This window comes from Oncorhynchus clarkii, chromosome 19 (genome assembly GCF_045791955.1).
Source record: "Oncorhynchus clarkii lewisi isolate Uvic-CL-2024 chromosome 19, UVic_Ocla_1.0, whole genome shotgun sequence".
Taxonomy (NCBI): Eukaryota; Metazoa; Chordata; class Actinopteri; order Salmoniformes; family Salmonidae; genus Oncorhynchus; species Oncorhynchus clarkii.
This window is the reverse complement of record NC_092165.1, coordinates 18,787,484-18,807,654: the sequence shown is the minus strand read 5'-3', so window position 1 is coordinate 18,807,654 and position 20,171 is coordinate 18,787,484. Positions and strand designations below refer to the sequence as shown.

The 20,171-nt window shown below is 42.1% G+C and overlaps 2 protein-coding genes across 2 annotated transcripts; one reads left to right on the top strand and one right to left on the bottom strand.

Annotated features, from left to right (window-relative positions):
• Positions 1-202: 202 nt before the first annotated feature.
• On the top strand, positions 203-4,993 carry LOC139374154 (uncharacterized). Its single transcript, XM_071115162.1, has 2 exons — positions 203-533; positions 3,711-4,993. The coding sequence occupies exons 1-2, from the start codon at positions 463-465 to the stop codon at positions 4,411-4,413; spliced, it is 774 nt and encodes a 257-aa protein (XP_070971263.1). The 5' UTR covers positions 203-462; the 3' UTR covers positions 4,414-4,993.
• A 2,795-nt stretch (positions 4,994-7,788) lies between these two features.
• Positions 7,789-14,290, bottom strand: LOC139374892 (E3 ubiquitin-protein ligase ZFP91-like). The gene is made up of 12 exons (XM_071116108.1): positions 13,331-14,290; positions 12,876-12,907; positions 12,635-12,748; positions 12,378-12,420; positions 12,175-12,279; positions 11,949-12,038; positions 11,654-11,776; positions 11,322-11,372; positions 11,049-11,127; positions 10,679-10,793; positions 10,396-10,495; positions 7,789-9,200 (listed from the first exon to the last, which is right to left on the bottom strand). The coding sequence occupies exons 1-12, from the start codon at positions 13,726-13,728 to the stop codon at positions 8,126-8,128; spliced, it is 2,325 nt and encodes a 774-aa protein (XP_070972209.1). The 5' UTR covers positions 13,729-14,290; the 3' UTR covers positions 7,789-8,125.
• Between the last annotated feature and the right edge of the window lie 5,881 nt (positions 14,291-20,171).

Here is a 20,171-nt window from a genome sequence, read left to right as displayed (position 1 = left end):
GTTGTTGGCCTGAGGTAGGACTAAATAGATTTGAATAGTGGAGTAGGGAGGTGTTATTTTTTGTGTGTTTTTTTTTCAGATAAAGTACAAGGGAGTTGTACTCCAGTCTAGTAGGTGGCGGCAATGCATCATTAACTGGATGCCAACCGCCGTTAAACCTAATCGAATAAGAAGTAGTAGTACGCGGGGAACTTTTATTTTGAAGTTTTTCGAAATTCGGTGACCCAGAGGTGCTTACGCTTGCATTTGGATTATCAAATTGTAGCTACAACAACAGAACTACAACAATTCATACATTTATTGAGCAACAAACACCTTCATATGGAGTATAACTATTAGTTAAATCAAACATAAGACGCAGACCGCAATTTGTGACTGGATTAAAGCGAAAGAAGGACGAAGAAACGGAAAAATATAGATACTAGTTAGCTAGCTAACGTAAGGCTAGCAGCAAGCTGACACATGAATTCTCTCGTTGGCTATGGCGTGTCCTCTGATTCTGACAGCGATGGGGATATTGGAAACAACAAGAAGTAAGTTACAATTCAGGAATACAATTGAGCAAATATTTCTTTGTGGAAGAATCATTGAAAAGATAGACGTGTGTTCCATAGAGCTCGCCAAGTTGTCCTAAAACCCGGGAATTAGTTTCCTCTGGTTCGTTCAGACCGAGGTAAAGTTGGTTTTATATTCACACATTGACATTCTTCAAAAGCCATTTACAAATTAACTAATCATGAACTAATTCACCGTTTTGTCACAGAATCATTAAACTAGATATGATGTATTCTATAAATGTCCAGCATACTTTTACAACCTTTGTTTTGAATACAAATTCCAGTTTGGATTTGATAGAGGGCAGCTTCATATATTACCCACAAAACACCAGTCTCAACGTCAACAGTGAAGAGGCAAATCCAGGATGCTGGCCTTCTAGGGAGAGATGCAAAGAAAAAGCCGTGTCTGTGTTCTTTTGCCCATCTTAATCTTTTCTTTTTATTGGCCAGTCTGAGATATGGCTTTTTCTTTGTAACTCTGCCTAGAAGGCCAGCATCCCGGAGTCGCCGTGTTTTGCTGGTACTATTTAATGAAGCTGCCAGGTGAGGTCTGTTTCTCAAACTAGACACTAATGTACTTGTCCTCTTGCTCAGTTGTGCACCGGGGCCTCCCACTCCTTTCTATTCTGGTTTGAGTAGTACACATCGTTGTACGAGATCTTCAGTTTCTTGGCAATTTCACACACGGAATAGCCTTCATTTCTCAGAACAAGAATAGACTGACGAGTTTCAGAGGAAAGTTATTTGTTTCTGGCCATTTTGAGTTGTAATCGAACCCACAAATGCTGATGCTCCAGATACTCAAGTAGTCTAAAGGCCATTTTTTTGCTTCTTTAATTAGAACAACATTTTTTCAGCCATGCTAACATAATTACAAAAGGGTTTTCTAATGATCAATTAGCATTTCGAAATGATAAACTTGGATTAGCTAACACAACTGGAACACAGGAGTGATGGTTGCTGATAATGGGCCTTTGTATGTCTGTGTAGATATTCCATTAAAAATCAGCCGTTTCCAACTACAATAGTCATTTACAACATTAACAATGTCCACTGTAATTCTGATCAATTTGATGTCATTTTAATGGACAAAAAAACAAGGACGTTTCTAAGTGACCCCAAACTTTTGGACGGTGGAGTATGTTATGGTTCACTCTTACTTATCCTTATCTCCACTGTGGAATGTCCATGTTGAGCCTCTTGGTTGTCTTGGTCCTCTTGATCCAACCACCTGTCTTTGTTAGTCAGACCTGACCCCTTCATCCTGTAGTTTTTTCCTGTAATCTAATTTAACATGACTGAAGATGCAGAATTTTATGCCAGGCCACTTCTAATAGGGTAAAACAGAGTCGTTAGAACTTTGACCACATGCCCTCTAGACTGAATTTTTACTTAAAACGAAAGTTGTAAAAGTATGCTAGACATTTTATAGAGTAAATCATGTGTAGTGTGATGTTTCTGTGACAAATTGTGAATTAGTTATTGATTTATACTGCTTTAAATGGCATTTTATAGATTTTATGTATTTCTATCAAATCAAAACTGGAATGTTTATTCAAAACTAAAGTTGTAAAAGTATGCTAGACATTTATAGAATAAACCATATCTATTTTTATTTTTCTGTGACAATCAGTAAATTAGTTATTGATTTTTACCATTTTAAATGGCTTTTGGCGAATGTCTGTTGAATGTCTGAATGTGTGAATATAAAACCGTCTTTACCCCGATTTCGTTCAGCCATTCCTATGGGGAAAGAATAGGGTTTGTGGATAAATGCAGAAAATAAGGTTAACTCGAGTTTAGGAGATCTTATACGATTTGTTCTATGAGCTAGTATCAGTCAGTTTTATTTAATTTAATCTTTTATTTTATCAGGGAGTCATATTGAGACCAAGATCTCTCCGAATTACATAAATTACAGAAAATACACACATCAAAACATATACACAAAATGCAAGCAGAAATAAAGACATGGTCATAAAAAAACAAACGCATTCATCAGTAATAAGGTCCTCAATCAGCTTTCTGAATTGCCTTCGAGGCACCAAAACATTATTTTAAGAACATTTTAGAAGATAACTAAAAGCTAATTCACCTAACTCCGTAGAGACCAAAGGAATTTCCTGGGTTAACCATCACTGAGACCAGGTGTGGTAACTCGTATGTCTGAAGTTTAGTAAAGAGGTTAGATACAGTGGGACTTTTTTGCAAAAGAGCTTTTATAAACGAAAACATAGCAATGTATCAACCTACGTGACATCAAACGAGGGCCAGCCAACTTTCTGGTAGAGAATGCAGTGTTGAGTCCTAAAATTGTCGGGCCGTAATAAAGCGCAGTGCGCTATGATAAACTGCATCTAGCGGCTTTAATGAAGTAGCAGCTGTGTTCCTATAGATGACGTCGCCAATAGTCTAGGACCGATAGGAACAGCATCTATTTCTATAGAAGAATCCCGTTTTTGTTCTCCGCTTCTGAACTAATTTGTCGATATGCTTTTTGAAAGACAGCTTCTCATCTATCCAGGCGCGTAGATATTTGTAAGCCGGGACATGAGCGATATGGGCACCGACCAAAGTACATATGCTTTGATCATCAGAGTTATTTTTATGCGCTCTAGAGAAGTTTAGTTTTACCTGCATTCATTACTCATTTCAGGTCAATCACGTTTTTCTGTAGTACAATGAAGGCAGACTGTAGTTCAGACAGAGCCTGCTCAACCTTGGGGGCAGTAGCATACCCAACACCACAACACCAACACATCATTGGATATCACATCACAGCGTATTAAGTGCAGGTTGTAATTGAATGTAAACAGTAAAAAGTACAGGACCCAAAATCGACAACTGCGGGACACCTTCTTTAATATCCGGGAAACCTGATTTAACACCGTTAAGTAGATCCACATGACAAGTTATTTTTAAACCAGTTACATGCAGCCTGGTCTAGACCATTTTGAGGAAAGCCTCTGGATTAGCAGTGAGTGATCAAAAATATGCAAAGCCTTTGACAGGTCAATGAAGAGGGCAGCACAAGGTTGCCTTCTATCCATACAGTTAACCGCTAAAATATTTGAATCCTTTGTTAATTCTCGGCTAAGATCTTTACACTACAGCTAGTATACCAGCTCATTTATACATGTTGTTTATTTGAAGGACTGAGAGCAAGGTGGATGGAGAGACCCAGAAGAAGGGCCGCAATTTCCTCCTAGAGTCCGGGTCAGCCTCCAGTGAGTCAGACTGTGACTTCGACCCAGAGGAAGAGGGGGACACCGTATCTCAACTAAAACCTAAACGCCCTCCTCCTGCCTGTATGGCACCCCCCTCTGAGTCCCGGACCCCTCTCCTCCCCGCACCCCCTAGTTCCCTCTCCCACAAACTCCCCCCTCCACCCCTCGGGGCCTCGTCCAAGAGTGGCGTATTCGCCAACCCCTTCAAGGCGCAAGCCGACCAGAAGCTCAACGTCTTGCAGAAGCACGTCCCTCTCACTCTGCTGGCCCGGCCCTCCCAGATAGGAGGCAAGAGGATGTGCGTGGCGTACAGGAAGGACGGACGCTGCAGGTTCGGGATCAAATGCAAGTTTGCCCATGACAGCGACCTCCAAAGCTCCATCATTCCCAATGACTATGACCCCCCTGCGGGTGACGATCCTGGATCGGACCAAGCTGACCCCAACGGGGGGGGATTTTCATACACGGGTCGCCAGAACTTTCACCAAAACCAGGGAGGAGACCCTGAAGAGGAGGGTCAGCAGTCTAGGAAGAGGAGAGTAGGGCTGAGTAACACCCTAGTGCCTCCTAAAAGGTCAATGAAGAATTATGCAATGCAGAGGAAGAGAGAACAGGTCAAATTGAACTGAGTGACTTGCAAAGGGATACTGTCAGCAGCAATAGTGTGTGTGTGTGTGTGTGTGTGTGTGTGTGTGTGCGTGTGTGTGTGTGTGTGTGCCCTCACATCGTTTTAGTGTGTGACAGATAAAATGGGAATGTGTTCCAATTTCTGTACCCTTATTCTGCACTCATTTACTCCCCCTCATGGATGTAAAAGGAATGGACTGGTGTAAAATAGGGTTTAAACTTCTCCCTACCCATGATTACTTCACTGTAATGGAGTGCGCAAGTGCAACCTTCTGTCAGAAGAGAAGATAATCAGACCACAGCCAGAGAGCATTCTATAGGATACCTATAACACACTTCTAAACTTCTGTTCAGTCCAGTACATATACTTCAGATTGGTAGTTTCTACATTAAACGTTTTTTGTAGTTTCATTGAAAACATATTCCTTTCTGTAAGAAACTGTCCATTGGAAATATAAGCTACAATTTATCATTGTTAAATAAATGCTTTAAATGTTTGTAACTTGTGTTTGTGACCACTTAATGATGAATGGGAATAGGAACTGGAGATACGAATAAAGTTATGGATCGAGTTTAGGAAAATGTAGAATTATTGATTTGAAAGTGGATTTTAAACGGTTTTGCTTTGATTAGCCAAAGATTGAAAGAAGAGGCAGCACAGGGTTACTTTTTTGGATCAGTTGCAACACACTCCGGCATCAGTCACAATGTAAGCACACAAACTTAGCTCCTGCTTTTTTGTGATGAACCCTCAACCCTCAATATCGATAACATCCAAAAATGATCAAGGTTGTCACAAGAAACAGGACAATCAGTAACAACAATAATAATGTTTGTATTTTACTAAGGAACCTTGGCTGACTGACTCCCAGCATTCTCTGCATTGATTGTAAAGTTGCTCTTGATACAAGCATCTGCTAAATGACTAAAATATCACATGTAAATGTACTAGTAGTGTAGACAGTGTTGAGTTAGCCTGGGCGCCATGTCTTCTTGATCTTACAATTCCACAAGCAGTTGGCTAGAGAGCAGAAACGCTCCTTAGAGGAGTGATGCTCCGAGGAGGCTAAGGAGTCCGGAGAGAACAGGGAGGTGCAGAAGCGCTTCAGCAAAAAGGTCAAAGGTCAGTAACACTTTTTTTGGTGAATTTTCTTTAATAAACACGAGTTAAATACTGGGATTGGGACAGACAATAGGCTTTACAGAACGACTCTTCTGATCCTCACTCGGACACACGGACACTCATAAGTCACCTAATAGAGATAAAACCTACCAGCTCCAGTGGATTGTGGGAAGCGGGTGATGCAGTTTTTGTTTCTTTACTGATTTAAAAGCACCTGCTCACTAAGCTTGCCAAGTATCACTTGTGGTTATTCAGCTTACTGTACATATTAAATGGATTGGATTGTTATTTACTCTGTTGTGAACAGAGCTGTGTCGTGCAGTGAGGAGCAGCGTGTGGACAAAGGACACCAGTGCTCACCAGCACGGCCCTGAGGAACTAGTGGATGAAGAGGATCTCTACAAGAAGGTCTGTAACACCTGTGGACACGAACTGTCCTATGAGAAGATGTAGCTTAGTGTCCTTTAAACCTTATCTCGGGGTCCCACAGGGTGAGTTATTTGTGGACCCACTTGTAGACGCCGGACACGAAACTGAGATTCAAATTACTTACGATGTACTTGACCAAATTCCTTGCTGAAGCAAGGAGGCAGGCCTTCCTGAAATCTTATACATGCCATACACAATGTGGCCACAAGAGGGCAAACATACATGAACATTCCTCTACATGTTGTGCTGCTCAGAAGCTGGGGATAGCTGTCATACTACAACATATCAACTTAATAATTTACCTTTTATATTGACCATTTGTAAGATAATGTAATATGTAGAAGGATCTCTGTCTGAAAAATTTGATGTTTTTAGTTGGATTACTGTGGATAAATAAAGCCAGGATTCAATCTAGAGTGGACCATGGAAGTTCCCGAAAGTGATTTCCGATTGAGCCGACTTATGCAGCATTTACTTTGAATTTGTGATTTCAGGGACCTCTGTAACATCGCCATAAACATCTCATGCCTGATCTACAGGCTTGATTCGATCAGATCAAGTGATAGCCGACACCCGCTCAGCTGGTGTTTCGGTGGTGTAACTGCGTTAGAGCTGTCGAGTCAGTGAGCAGCTGCTCGCGGGGTCATTGTCACGAAGACACACCCGTCCCACTTGCATTAGATGTTCAGACTGAGAAAGTGTAGAGGGTATATAGAAACAATGAGACTCCGACTGAAAATCATTCAACAAATTTGAGAATTTCTATCAACCTGATCATGGTTCGGGCTAGATCTCACGTTCCAGTGTACGAACTTGTAAACAAGGCTGCACAGGGATTTCTTTCAATGTGACTCTGTGCAGCCAGTGTCAACTCTTTGTATAATGCCGTAAGCCGCTTGTGGACTGGACAGCTATAACGCAGTTCCAACACCGCTATAAGGGTGTTGGCTAACACAGATCTGATAGGCCCTAATGTCAGTGCATACGGCTGTTTTGTTCCTGTTTTCTTTGTTTGCCATGGAAAATTCAGGACTGTAGTATGGTGATCCTGGTATCATGAGAACCAGAGGAGGATGGTGGGAGGAGGGGCTCATTGTAATGGCATATTGGAACAGAGTCAAACACACGGGAACAACGTGTTTGACTCAATTCCATTCCAGCCATTACAATGACGTCCTGTGTGAATTTAAGTATGCTCTCTCTAATTCTTTCGGAGGAGGAGGACCTGAGTCCTAGGACCATGCCTCAGGACTACCTGGCATGACTTGCTGTCCCCAGTCCTCCTGGCTGTGCTGCTGCTCCAGTTTCAACTGTTCTGCCTGTGGCTATGGAACCCTGACCTGTTCACCGGACATGCTACCTGTTTTCAACTCTAGAGACAGCAGGTGCGGTAGAGATACCCTGAATGATCGGCTATGAAAAGGCAACTGACATTTACTCCTGAGGTGCTGTCCTGTTGCACCCTCGACAACTACTGTGATTATTATTATTATTTGACCATGCTGGTCATTTATGAACATTTGAACATCTTGGCCATGTTCTGTTATAATCTCCACCCAGCCCAGGCAGAAGAGGACTGGCCACCCCTCATAGCCTGGTTTCTTCCTAAGTTTTGGCCTTTTCTAGGGAGTTTTTCCTAGCCACCGTGCTTCTACATCTGCATTGCTTGCTGTTTTAGGCTGGGTTTCTGTACAGCACTTTGAGATATCAGCTGATGTAAGAAGGGCTATATAAATACATTTGATTTAAATAAGCCCATCCTCCTATAGCTCCTCGCACCAGCCCCTGATGAAAACACTAATCTAACACAAACACAGAAGGCCAGTTGATGGGTATAGATGGCTACATCACTTTATGTACAAAGGCAACAACTCACACACAACTGCCCTGATGCGGGTAGATCTAAAAAGCTACCAAAAGTGACTATAAATACATATTTCTGTGATCCTATATATTTCAAATGATGCCACAATACATTAGGAGGGACATAGCTAGACCTCTCCCTTAATTACTGTCTTTCCACATCGTTCGCAGTTTCCCCTAACCTCAATCCAGACTGAATCATGTTATTTCACTTTCCTAATTAGTGATGGTACAGTGAAACAGAGTTGAATTCAGTTGGAATTTCCAGACTAGTCTCCCCCCCACCCACGCAGACTAGTCTAGATAAGTACATGTTGCATGTGTACTTCTGTGGCATCAGTCAAGACATCCCCCTCTTCTACTCCGTCTCCCTCTCCGCCCCCTTCCCAAACTACCTCTCCCTCCCCTACAGTCTCACACTGTTGAAGGGTGTTAGGGGAAGGAGAGGAGGCAGAAGGAACAGAATCGTCCAGAGTGTAGCTTTCGCTACAACCCACAGTGGTTGGGTCCTGAAGCTGAATGTCCTGAGGTTGTGGTTGGACCTGGGCCATGAGAGGGAGGTTGGCAGTAGAAATATGGGAGCTACTCTGGAGGGTTTGGAGTTGCTGGGGGGTGGCTAACAGGGGGATCTGCTGGAGATGGGTCTGTGACCCGTCGACGTTCTGGAAGGTCATGTGGAGAATCTGCGGCTGCTGATTCTGCTGATAAGACTGCAGGGTCATTTGCTGGAGCTGGTGGGGCTGATGCTGTTGGGTTACCACCGAGCTGGAATGAAGGGCCAGTTGCTGGATCTGGGCCTGCTGCTGCTGCGACTGCTGCTGAACAAAATGAAGGGGCATCTGGAGCTGGAGGGTGTGGTGGGGTTGCTGCTGGGTGTCGGAGGGCGACGGGGGGTCGATGGGAGACAGGGCGATGGTTAGGGGCATTTGCATGGCATGGAGGCCCTGGTCCTGACTCACTACTACCACCTGGTGGCTGACCTGACCCATCTGAGCTACCTGTTGCCCCATGTGGGTCACTTGTTCGCCCACTTGGGTCACCTGCCCCAGCGGAGCCACCTGTTGCCCCACTTGAGTCATCTGCTGGGCGGGCTCCAGTCGTACCAGCTCCCCCTGGTTCCCGACAGAACCCATTCCAGAGGCCTCCAGCAGGGAGGCGGGGGTAGTGATGAGGGCCCCGGCGTTGGCCGCCAGGGCCTCGGCGATGAGCACCTCTGGGTGGCTCTTGGCCTTGTGGGCCACCACACTGTCCTTCTTCTCAAACTTCTTGTTACAGATGGAGCAGGAGAACTGGTAGGTGGCATCAGCGTCGTGCTTCTTCATGTGCCAGTTGAGGGAGGCCTTCTGGCGACAGGTGAAGCCGCAGATCTCACATCTACAGGAAGTGAGGGAGAGAGAGGGAAGTAGAATGTAAGAGAGAAAAGGAGGAGGGTACATTCAGGGGGTCAGGTGAGGTGCAGGTGCAGACAGGTGCGACATTTACAGGTGAAGTCGGAAGTTTACATAAACTAGTTTTAATGACTCCAACCTAAGTGTTTCAACCACTCTACAAATGTCTTCACAAACTATAGTTTTGGCAAGTCAGTTAGCACATCTACTTTGTGCATGACAAGTAATTTTTACAACAATTGTTTACTGACCGATTACTTCACTTAATCACAATTCCAATGGGTCAGAAGTTTACATACACTAAGTAGACTGTGCCTCTAAACAGCTTGGAAAATGCCAGAAAATTATGTCCTCTGGTCTGATGAAACTAAAATAGAACTGTTTGACCATAATGACCATCGTTATGTTTGGAGGAAAACGGGGAGGCTTGCAAGCCAAAGATCACCATCCCAACCGTGAAGAACGGGGGTGGCAGCCTCATGTTGTGGGGGTGCTTTGCTACAGGAGGGACTGGTGCACTTCACAAAATAGATGGCATCATGAGGAGGAAAATGATGTGTATATACTGAAGCAACATCTCAAGACATCAGCCAGGAAGTTAAAGCTTGGTTGAAAATGGGTCTTCCAAATGGACAATGACCTCAAGCATACTTCCAAAGTTGTGGCAAAATGGCTTAAGGACAACAAAGTCAAGGTATGGTAGTGTCCATCACAAAGCCCTGACCTTAATCCTATAGAACATTTGTGAGCAAAAAAAAAAAAACATGTGTAGCAAGGAGGCCTACAAACCTGACTCAGTTACACCGGCTCTGTCAGGAGGAATGGGCCGGAATTCAACCAACTTATTGTGGGAAGCTACCAGAAACGTTTGACCCAAGTTAAACAACTTAAAGGCAATACACTCAATTAGTATTTGGTAGCATGTAAATGTCTGACCCACTGGGAATGTGATGAAAGAAATAAAAGTTGAAATCACTCTACTATTATTCTCCATTTCACATTCTTAAAATAAAATGCTGATCCTAACTGACCTAAGACAGGGAATTTTTACTAGGATTAAATGTCAGGAATTGTGAAAAACTTTGTTTAAATGTATTTGGTTAAGGTGAATGTAAACTTCAACTGTAAATAAATGGAATAAATGAACAACCAAGTAAATGAGGTTGGAGATGGAAACTCACTGCAGTGGTTTTTCTCCGGTGTGGATCATGCGGTGCACGGCCAGATTGTGGGAGCTCTTGAAGGCGCGGGCGCAGAACTCGCAGATGTAGTCCCTCTGGTCTGAGAGAGGGAACAGAGTGAGTTAGCAGTAGCTCAACACAGAAAACAATGACAGGTCAAGCGCTGGTTATGTGCGATTGTGTGTGTGTGTATATATAATGTACCTGTGTGTAAATGTTAAGTGAGGATAGTAAGACATAGTATTCAGTGTGGGTGTATGTGGATCTCTCTGTGTTTGTTTACCTGTGTGGTGCTTGGCATGGCGAAGTAGCTGTTTCTGCAGCCTGAAGAGTCTTCCACAGGATGGGTGAGGACATACAAACTTCTTCTTCAACAGGTGCTGGTACTTAATATGGTGCTAGGAATTACAGGAAAAAGAGAGTCAGAGAGAGATGAAGGATGATGGGGGGGGGGGAGCTAAATACTATTCACCAGTGTTGGGGTCAATTCCATTTCCACACCCAATTCAGGAAGTGAAATTGAAATTCAATTGCATGCATTGAAAAAATTCTGAATTTAAAATCGACCCCAACCCTGTACGTGCACAACGCAATCTTAGAATAGCTTGGGTGCTTAATCGTCGCCATGGCGACCACGAGTTGCTATGGCAGACCTGCAGGTAGCGAGGGTGAGCCAGGACTGTGCCACACCCCTCCATCTCACAACGCACGTACTGCACCGGGGGCTTCTTTCTGTGGGGGCGAGACATGACAGAACTGTCAATCATCATGTATGTCAGAGGTGAGGGTTTGGCTTTTATACATATGATTTCACTAACGTTTTGTTAGTTGACTGTAAAAAAAAAAAAATATATATATATATATATATATATATATATATATATATATAGCGTATTGTTGCAGTTGAACAGCAATGTCAACTTTACCTTCTTTTCGGGAGCCGGGGACTTTTATCATCTTTCCTTCGCCTGCCTCTTCTGAGGGAAATGGAGAGAATAAAAGTTGGAGAACTCTATTCAAGCAAGTAGTTAAATCAAGAGACCAAACCAATGCCAGATCCAATTAAAATGTCCATTAACGTGAAAGAAGTCTGCCCTTGCACACCCTTCCTTTAAAAAGTCTGAAATTGCACTCTCCCCGTTATGGATTTAACAATGGTGGAAACGCCAGCCACTTCCAAAGCTTTTAAATACATGATGGGGAGAGTGAAAGTACACACTTTGGGAGAAGGTTGGGGGGGGTTGGGGGGGGAGCTTACTTTCTGGGCACATCCCCTTCTCCGAACTCATTCTCCAGCTTCACATCTGTGCCCTCTATCTTGATTCCTGGCTCCTTCTCTTTCTGTCTCGGAGGGGGTTTGCGCCGCGGTTTGGGGACATCCCTGAGAGACGGCGGATCCATTTGGAAGGTCAACAGACAGGTCACATGGGTAAAACAAACATTTATATGCACGCACACACACCCCTATTCACAAAAAGGGAATAATTAATTGAAGCTGACATACACACACTCACAAATGGAATGCATTACGACAGACACATATGCACACACACCTAGTAGTCTCAGCCTCTGGGTTGTAGCTCTGGTCGTTGAGGTCATCTCTGAAGGGAATGTCATCGTCACTGCTGATTACCTCCTCCCCACTGCAACAATCACAGTGCTCAAACTCATAGCCTTACACACACAATGATCCTACCACACCTCCACTAGCTAAACATTTGTGGACCATTGCTTATTGCCTATTCTGATCAACACACACTGCTGTCTCGCCAACATTACCTCTGTGACCGTGGCTGGAAGCTGAGGTCTTTCGGGTCATCTTGGAAAGGAGGCTCATCTTCTCCTCCCAAGAGAACGTCTTCCTCATTCTCCTCTTTTTTCTCACTGAGGCGAGAGGAGACAGTGTTACTACGGTAGCACAGAGAGACAGACCCAAGCCCTTTTCACACACACACTGAGTAAGAATGTGTGTGTATACTCACATCCCAACTGTCTTCTTTTCGACTACCTTTGCCTCCACCTCCACTGGAAAAATAAATCACATAATGCCAATACAACAATTACAATTTAATTGGGCTTTTCAGGATCCCACATTCCTCTCTGTCTCGGGAACGGCCCAACTCCGACAGAATAGAGGTAACCGACCAGAAATCGAACCCCAGGTGTCCATGCAACCCAAGACCTTGTTAGCCCCACCCAGATTAATCCCAAACGCAATTTAGCTGGTTGGTGTGCCTACCGGTTGGGGTGTCGGTGCCAGGCTCACTCTTGCACACAGGTTTGGCAGACCCCCTGGCACCCCGGGCAGAAGGGGCCTTGGCACGCGCCTGAGTATTCTGTGAGTAAGGGGGGGCTGGAAGGGGCAAAGTGAGTGCCATCATACACACCTTGAATTAGAACACTGCAACAAGTCTTATTCGTTTGTTACTGTAGACACGTCTGTCTAGTTTATCAAGCAATGTATGAGGGTGGTCACCTACCTTGAACGGTGGGTTTCTTTGGGTCCCCTGAGCTGCAGAGAAAGATAGTTATCAAAATAGTGAACTTCTCGGCAAACTCTGTTAATCTAGCTATGTGCAATGTGACATCATCATGAGTTGATGTCGTTCAAGACTGCTACATACAGGTCACAATTTGACAAAAACCGCTCTCACCAGGAATGAGGAGAGAACAGGTAAAGTACATTAGACATTAAAACCAGGTATTACCCCTCCCTATTCCTCGTCCCTTATATAAAAAGGAACTGTGCTGGAATACGTACATTTCAGAGAATACAATTAGCAGCAATGCATTCAACCGGTTTTATGGCATTAAAATGTTGATAAGCAAACTTTGCTGGCTAACAATTTCACAGGCATTTAAAGATGTTACGTGTATTGCAGAGGACAATGCTATATTGCAATGTATGGTGTACTAAAGGCGTATACGAACGTACTCATGAGCTTGACTACTGTCGTCATTCCCGACCTCTTCTGTACTCTCTGTTGGAGCTGCGGAGGAGGCATTTTTCCTGGGTCGTGGACAAGCAGCCTTCCTCCGGCGGTTTACGGCTTTGTCGGGGCACGATTCTTCTGCATCGTCACTCTTCTCGCTCTGCAACCAAGCTGGTACCGTTCGTGTAGACCGGTCTCGTAACACTCGTCCAGAACTCGGAGTGCCTGGTGTTGCTCCATTCGTACACGGCGAAGGAGAAACCCCTTTCTTCCGGCCGACTCCGCGGCCTCTCGAAGTCCTGCGCGGGGTGACCGCTGCACTCGAGGTCGGGGATTGGACCGTGGCCTTGTCGTCTTCGGGCTCTTCCCTTTTATTGTTATCGCCGATTTGCGGCTCCATCACCGCGTGTTCCTGGTTCCTACCCTTTTGCCCCGGATCGTATTTATGACTTTCTCTGATACTGTACTGACAGGAACAAAAATGATTACATTTGATACATCGATCAAACGCTTGGATTGCTAGCTAAAGGCCGTAATCCGACTGTGACATAATTCACAGAATTCGGGCCTTGTCCGCAAATTATAAGCATTCATTTATTGATCAATAATAATAAATAAAAAACTTTCTTAATTCTTACTATAATAATAAACCAATATCCATTTTTAAAGAACCAGACACGATTTTGCATTCTTAAAGCTATAGTAAACCTAACTATTTGCACGGGCCATGTCGCGTTACCACTTTGTTGCGTCTCCTTTAAGCCAAAATAAAACCAAGGTTAAATGCATAAGCAACATATTGTTCAGTAGTTGCACACGTTCGCAGCATCATCACCCCAAAACCTATATATACAGAACACATAGCACGTGTTGGTCCCATCCCGAGTGTTTACAGATCTGTGAAATCGGACGAGCAGGAGCTGTGCAAAGAGTCCGCACGCACAGACAGCCTTCCTAGTCATGGGAAATGTAGGCTGAGTGCAAACATCATACATGCTATTTTATCTGATTTTATTTTGAGTGTAAAGTCTAACACAAAGTACAGTGAATGTAAGAATAGTACATTGTGTTATCCAGTCTTTTCTTTGTAAATTATACAATGTTTTATTATTGAATGTTTTTCAAGTTTTTTCGCCACTAGATGGCTGTGTAGCCTTAAGTGGGACGACTGTTCTAAAATGAGTGGGTAGCAGACAGGGGGCGCTGTCCGGAAGCCACTACCAACAATCTCTCACAGTCTTACGTCAGAATTAGACGTTCATCCATGTTTCTCAAACATATAACATTTCAAAGGTTAAATTTAGGCATTAACTCCGAATGTATAAGGAAGGGTTGAAGACTTAAAACAAACATATCAAACAACTTTCTTTTGCTGGATTCAGACTTGCAACCTTTGGAATCAGAGGCGGATGGTCGCTGTTGACCCTAGTGGCTAGTTTCCAGGTAATCTCCCTAGTGACTTATATCACTGGTGACCTGGCTGACCGCAACTACCTGGCCTACACCCTCTCAGCCCATTCACTTTCATTAATTTTGTAGTACAGTATTCCAAAAAATACATTTTTCTTTGGTACATTTGCTTGTTGTACATATATTTATTTTGACAGATTGTTCATATACATCTTTGTAATTTATCAGTCGAAAAAGGCTACATTTATACAACGTGTATTACACTTTAATACAGTGAATTATAAAGCCTTTATGCTGGCTTCATCTCTAATGACATATGTAATTCTCAGTCCAGTGATGTAACATTTTCTTGTTTAAAGGTCGTATGCAGACGTTTTTATCTCAATATCAAATAATTTCTGGGTAAAAATTAAGTACTGTGATCTTTTCATTTAAAATCGTAAAAAATTAACAAAAATAGCTTCTTAGCAAAGAGTGATCTCTCAAGCAAAAAGGTTGCTAGGACTATCTGGAAGTGGTCTGAGTGTGGAGGTGAAAACCGAAAACTAGCTGTTATTGGCAGAGGGGTTTGGAACTCTTTCTTATTGGTCTATTAACTAATTTACCACCTGGTGACATCACCAGGCAGGCCCAAACTCAATCCCACCAGGTTTGCCTGTTGTTCAATTTTATTGATTTTTTTCATTGTATTCACAGGAATGTCAATGTATTGATGTGTAATATTGTTATTATTGTTGCGATACAAATAATAAAAATAAAGTACAAATCACGTTTTTGACTGCACTGGGTCTTTAAAATGGACTTTCACATTAAATGTATTTATTTAATTATATATTGAACATGAACATGAACAAAAAATAAAAACATTGAAATATACTGAGAGGAGTACATAAACTTAACATAGACGGGTATTATACGTCAAAATAAAATGTACATTTGTCAAAAAGTTTGGTATGTACTGCATTTTTGTTTTTACATTTTCTGATCATTTCAAAATAATATTTCAGTTCCACCTTAAACATCTTAAAAAGCGGTTTGTTCTCCACCCACTTCATCTTCTGAATAATCTTCCTAGAAAAATAAGTAAATTAACAATTGAATCGGGGTCCATATCAGTTGGGGTCAAAATAAAACGTAATGTCAGTATTTTCCATAGAAACATTAAAAGTGGTTTCCCTTAAAATAAACTATTCTAAATCAATCCAAAATCTTCTGACACGAGAGCCGACATGCACCTGTTGGAGTGTTAGATAAAGGACTTAATAGCACCACTGGGCTATTAATCATGATTTGGAATCATCTTATAAAGTAATTCATAGTGCTTTATTAAGAACTATAATAAATAGACTACTGATTCAAGAAATACGTCCAAGCAGGAATGCATGATTCAAGATATTTTGATGTGCAACTTAATTCAGTGATTGAATTCGTGATGCATTTCGGGTTGACAATTACACTATAGTTGCTATATTTTACTGTCAAAATAGGACTCCAGAATTTCCTGCAATTGCATTTTTAAATGTTATATGATCAGAACGCATTTTTCTCTCGAGCGCATAGGGAGAGAGGAGAGTGGCTCCGTCATCATAGCAGCAGCCCCCAGCGAGGGCACAGGCACATTGGGCAGGGCAGACACTCTCATTACAGGAATCATGAGTATATTTCACTTTACTGTTTGACCAAATCATGGTTTTAGCCTCCCAAAAAAGAGGACGTTTTGAGTGAGGTGACAATGTAGAATATGCTCTTTCTACGTTAATAAGCACCCTTTCCGTTTTTAATGACCCTGGCTGTCTAACTGATGACAGAGTCAGAGCAGGTCTCTTTGCTGATGTTTGACTTTGAACGTGAGGCTGAGGTCATACAAACTATCAGAAGAACCCGGGCCAGCCCATCTTGATAAGGGGGCCGGACGTTGCCAACAGGTAAGGAAAAGTTTCATTATAGATTAGTATAAAATAGAAATGGCAAAAAAATCTTTAAAAAATGCATCTTAACAAATGTCAAATTTTGTATCATTTTATTTTTATATAAAAATATATTTTGTGTGTGTCAAAGAAATTGTCCAGCCGATCTTGCATTTGCCCCATTGCCAATCTTCCCCTGTGTGTGTGTACACAGGGGAAGTTAAATTAAATCTCCAAATTGATATACTAAAAGAGACAATATCTAATCCTGATTTATTTAAATGCACTACAGGGTGATGTACATGACTCAGTTTTCAACAATGTCTTTATTCCATTATTCCTGTTTCTTGTTGCTAAATTTGGGACTATGTACACAGACAGTTATTGTCTTTTCCCACATTTTGTTGTGTTACAAAGTGGGAGTAAATTTGATTCAATTGTCATTTTCTGTAATGCCAAAGCGGAAGAAAGATTATAATATTTGAAAAATAAAACGCTAGTATATTTTGATTAGATAAGTATTCACCCCTCGAGATAATACATGTTAGAAAAACACCTTTGGCAGCGATTACAGTCTTTTGGGGGTAAGTCTCAAAGAGCTTTGCACACCTGGATTGTACAAAATTTGCCCATAATTCTTTAAAAAATACTTCAAGCTCTTTCATGTTTGTTGTTGATATTTGTTAGAAAGCCATTTTATTGGCTTGCCATAGATTTTCAAGCCGATTTATGTCAATACTGAAACTAGGCCACTCAGGAACGTTCAATGTCGTCTTGGTAAGCAAATCCAGTGTAGATTTGGTTATTATCCTGCTGAAAGGTGAATAATGAATAATTGAAAAAGTAATAAACTCCTTAAACAAATAATAAGGAAAAATAAACAATTAATTGTTACTTCATAAATGTTCTGCATTTCAAGACTCTAATTCCTATTTTAACTAAGCATAACTGTCTTCAGATGTTCATTTGAAATATCCCTGTGTCTGTTGGATTTTGCCTGTGCTTAGTTGTATTCCATTTTTTTTATTCTAAAAAAAACTCCCTAGTCCTTGCCGATGACAAGCATACCCACAACATGAAGCAGCCACAACCACGTGTGAAAATATGAAGAATGGTACTCAGTGATGTGTTGTATTAGATTTGCCCCAACCTGTTTGCCACAAAAAGTTCATTTCTTTCCCACATTCTTTCCAGTATTACTTAAGTTCCTTGTTGCAAACAGGATGCATCTTTTGGAATATGTGTATTCTGTACAGGCTTCCTTCTTTTCATTCTGTCATTTACGTTAGTGTTGTGGAACATCTACAATGTTGTTGACCCATTCTCCGTTTTCTCATATCAAAACTATTAAACTTAGTAACTGTTTTAAAATCACATTTGGCCTCATGGTGAAATCCCTGAGCAGTTTCCTTCATCTCCAGCAACTGAGTAAAAAAGGACTCATGTATCGTTGTAGTGTCTGGGTTTATTGATACACCATCCAAAGCCTAACTGTGGGTACGCTAGTTTTTGTATTGTCTAGGGTTTTTTGTATGTATAGAGTTTTTGTAGGTCTGGGTGATTTGTATGTCTATGGTGGCCTGATATGGTTCCCAATCAGAGGCAGCTGTTTATAGTTGTCTCTGATTGGGGATCATATTTAGGTAGCCATTTCCCTTTGGTGTTTGTGGGATCTTGTCTATGTGTAGTTGCCTGTCAGCACTCGTTTGTATAGCATCACGGTTCGTTTTGTTATTTTGTTCTTTTGTTCAGTGTTCATTCTTAAAATAAATAAGAATGTACAGTGCCTTGCGAAAGTATTCGGCCCCCTTGAACTTTGCGACCTTTTGCCACATTTCAGGCTTCAAACATAAAGATATAAAACTGTATTTTTTTGTGAAGAATCAACAACAAGTGGGACACAATCATGAAGTGGGACGACATTTATTGGATATTTCAAACTTTTTTAACAAATCAAAAACTGAAAAATTGGGCGTTCAAAATTATTCAGCCCCTTTACTTTCAGTGCAGCAAACTCTCTCCAGAAGTTCAGTGAGGATTTCTGAATGATCCAATGTTGACCTAAATGACTAATTAAGATAAATACAATCCACCTGTGTGTAATCAAGTCTCCGTATAAATGCACCTGCACTGTGATAGTCTCAGAGGTCCGTTAAAAGCACAGAGAGCATCATGAAGAACAAGGAACACACCAGGCAGGTCCGAGATACTGTTGTGAAGAAGTTTAAAGCCGGATTTGGATACAAAACGATTTCCCAAGCTTTAAACATCCCAAGGAGCACTGTGCAAGCGATAATATTGAAATGGAAGGAGTATCAGACCACTGCGAATCTACCAAGACCTGGCCGTCCCTCTAAACTTTCAGCTCATACATGGAGAAGACTGATCAGAGATGCAGCCAAGAGGCCCATGATCACTCTGGATGAACTGCAGAGATCTACAGCTGAGGTGGGAGACTCTGTCCATAGGACAACAATCAGTCGTATATTGCACAAATCTGGCCTTTATGGAAGAGTGGCAAGAAGAAAGCCATTTCTTAAAGATATCCATAAAAAGTGTTGTTTAAAGTTTGCCACAAGCCACCTGAGAGACACACCAAACATGTGGAAGAAGGTGCTCTGGTCAGATGAAACCAAAATTGAACTTTTTGGCAACAATGCAAAACGTTATGTTTGGCGTAAAAGCAACACAGCTCATCACCCTGAACACACCATCCCCACTGTCAAACATGGCGGTGGCAGCATCATGGTTTGGGCCTGCTTTTCTTCAGCAGGGACAGGGAAGATGGTTAAAATTGATGGGAAGATGGATGGAGCCAAATACAGGACCATTCTGGAAGAAAACCTGATGGAGTCTGCAAAAGACCTGAGACTGGGACGGAGATTTGTCTTCCAACAAGACAATGATCCAAAACATAAAGCAAAATCTACAATGGAATGGTTCAAAAATAAACATATCCAGGTGTTAGAATGGCCAAGTCAAAGTCCAGACCTGAATCCAATCGAGAATCTGTGGAAAGAACTGAAAACTGCTGTTCACAAATGCTCTCCATCCAACCTCTGAGCTCGAGCTGTTTTGCAAGAAGGAATGGGAAAAAATGTCAGTCTCTCGATGTGCAAAACTGATAGAGACATACCCCAAGCGACTTACAGCTGTAATCGCAGCAAAAGGTGGCGCTACAAAGTATTAACTTAAGGGGGCTGAATAATTTTGCACGCCCAATTTTTCAGTTTTTGATTTGTTAAAAAAGTTTGAAATATCCAATAAATGTCGTTCCACTTCATGATTGTGTCCCACTTGTTGTTGATTCTTCACAAAAAAATACAGTTTTATATCTTTATGTTTGAAGCCTGAAATGTGGCAAAAGGTCGCAAAGTTCAAGGGGGCTGAATATTTTCGCAAGGCACTGTATGTATACCACGCTGCGCCTTGGTCCGATCCTTATAACGAACGTGACAGAAGATCCCACCACAAAAAGACCCAGCAGCGTTTTCAAGTGGAGTGGACATCCTGGGCCCGGGAGAAA

Excerpts from the sequence above, each read along its gene's own strand:
- LOC139374154 (XM_071115162.1), top strand. The coding sequence starts at position 463 with ATGAATTCTCTCGTTGGCTATGGCGTGTCCTCTGATTCTGACAGCGAT. Across the intron at positions 534-3,710 it reads GATATTGGAAACAACAAGAA|GACTGAGAGCAAGGTGGATG; the intron begins GTAAGTTACAAT and ends GTTTATTTGAAG.
- LOC139374892 (XM_071116108.1), bottom strand. The coding sequence starts at position 13,728 with ATGGAGCCGCAAATCGGCGATAACAATAAAAGGGAAGAGCCCGAAGAC. Across the intron at positions 10,794-11,048 it reads CTCACCCTCGCTACCTGCAG|CACCATATTAAGTACCAGCA; the intron begins GTCTGCCATAGC and ends TGTAATTCCTAG. Across the intron at positions 10,496-10,678 it reads CCATGCCAAGCACCACACAG|ACCAGAGGGACTACATCTGC; the intron begins GTAAACAAACAC and ends TCCCTCTCTCAG.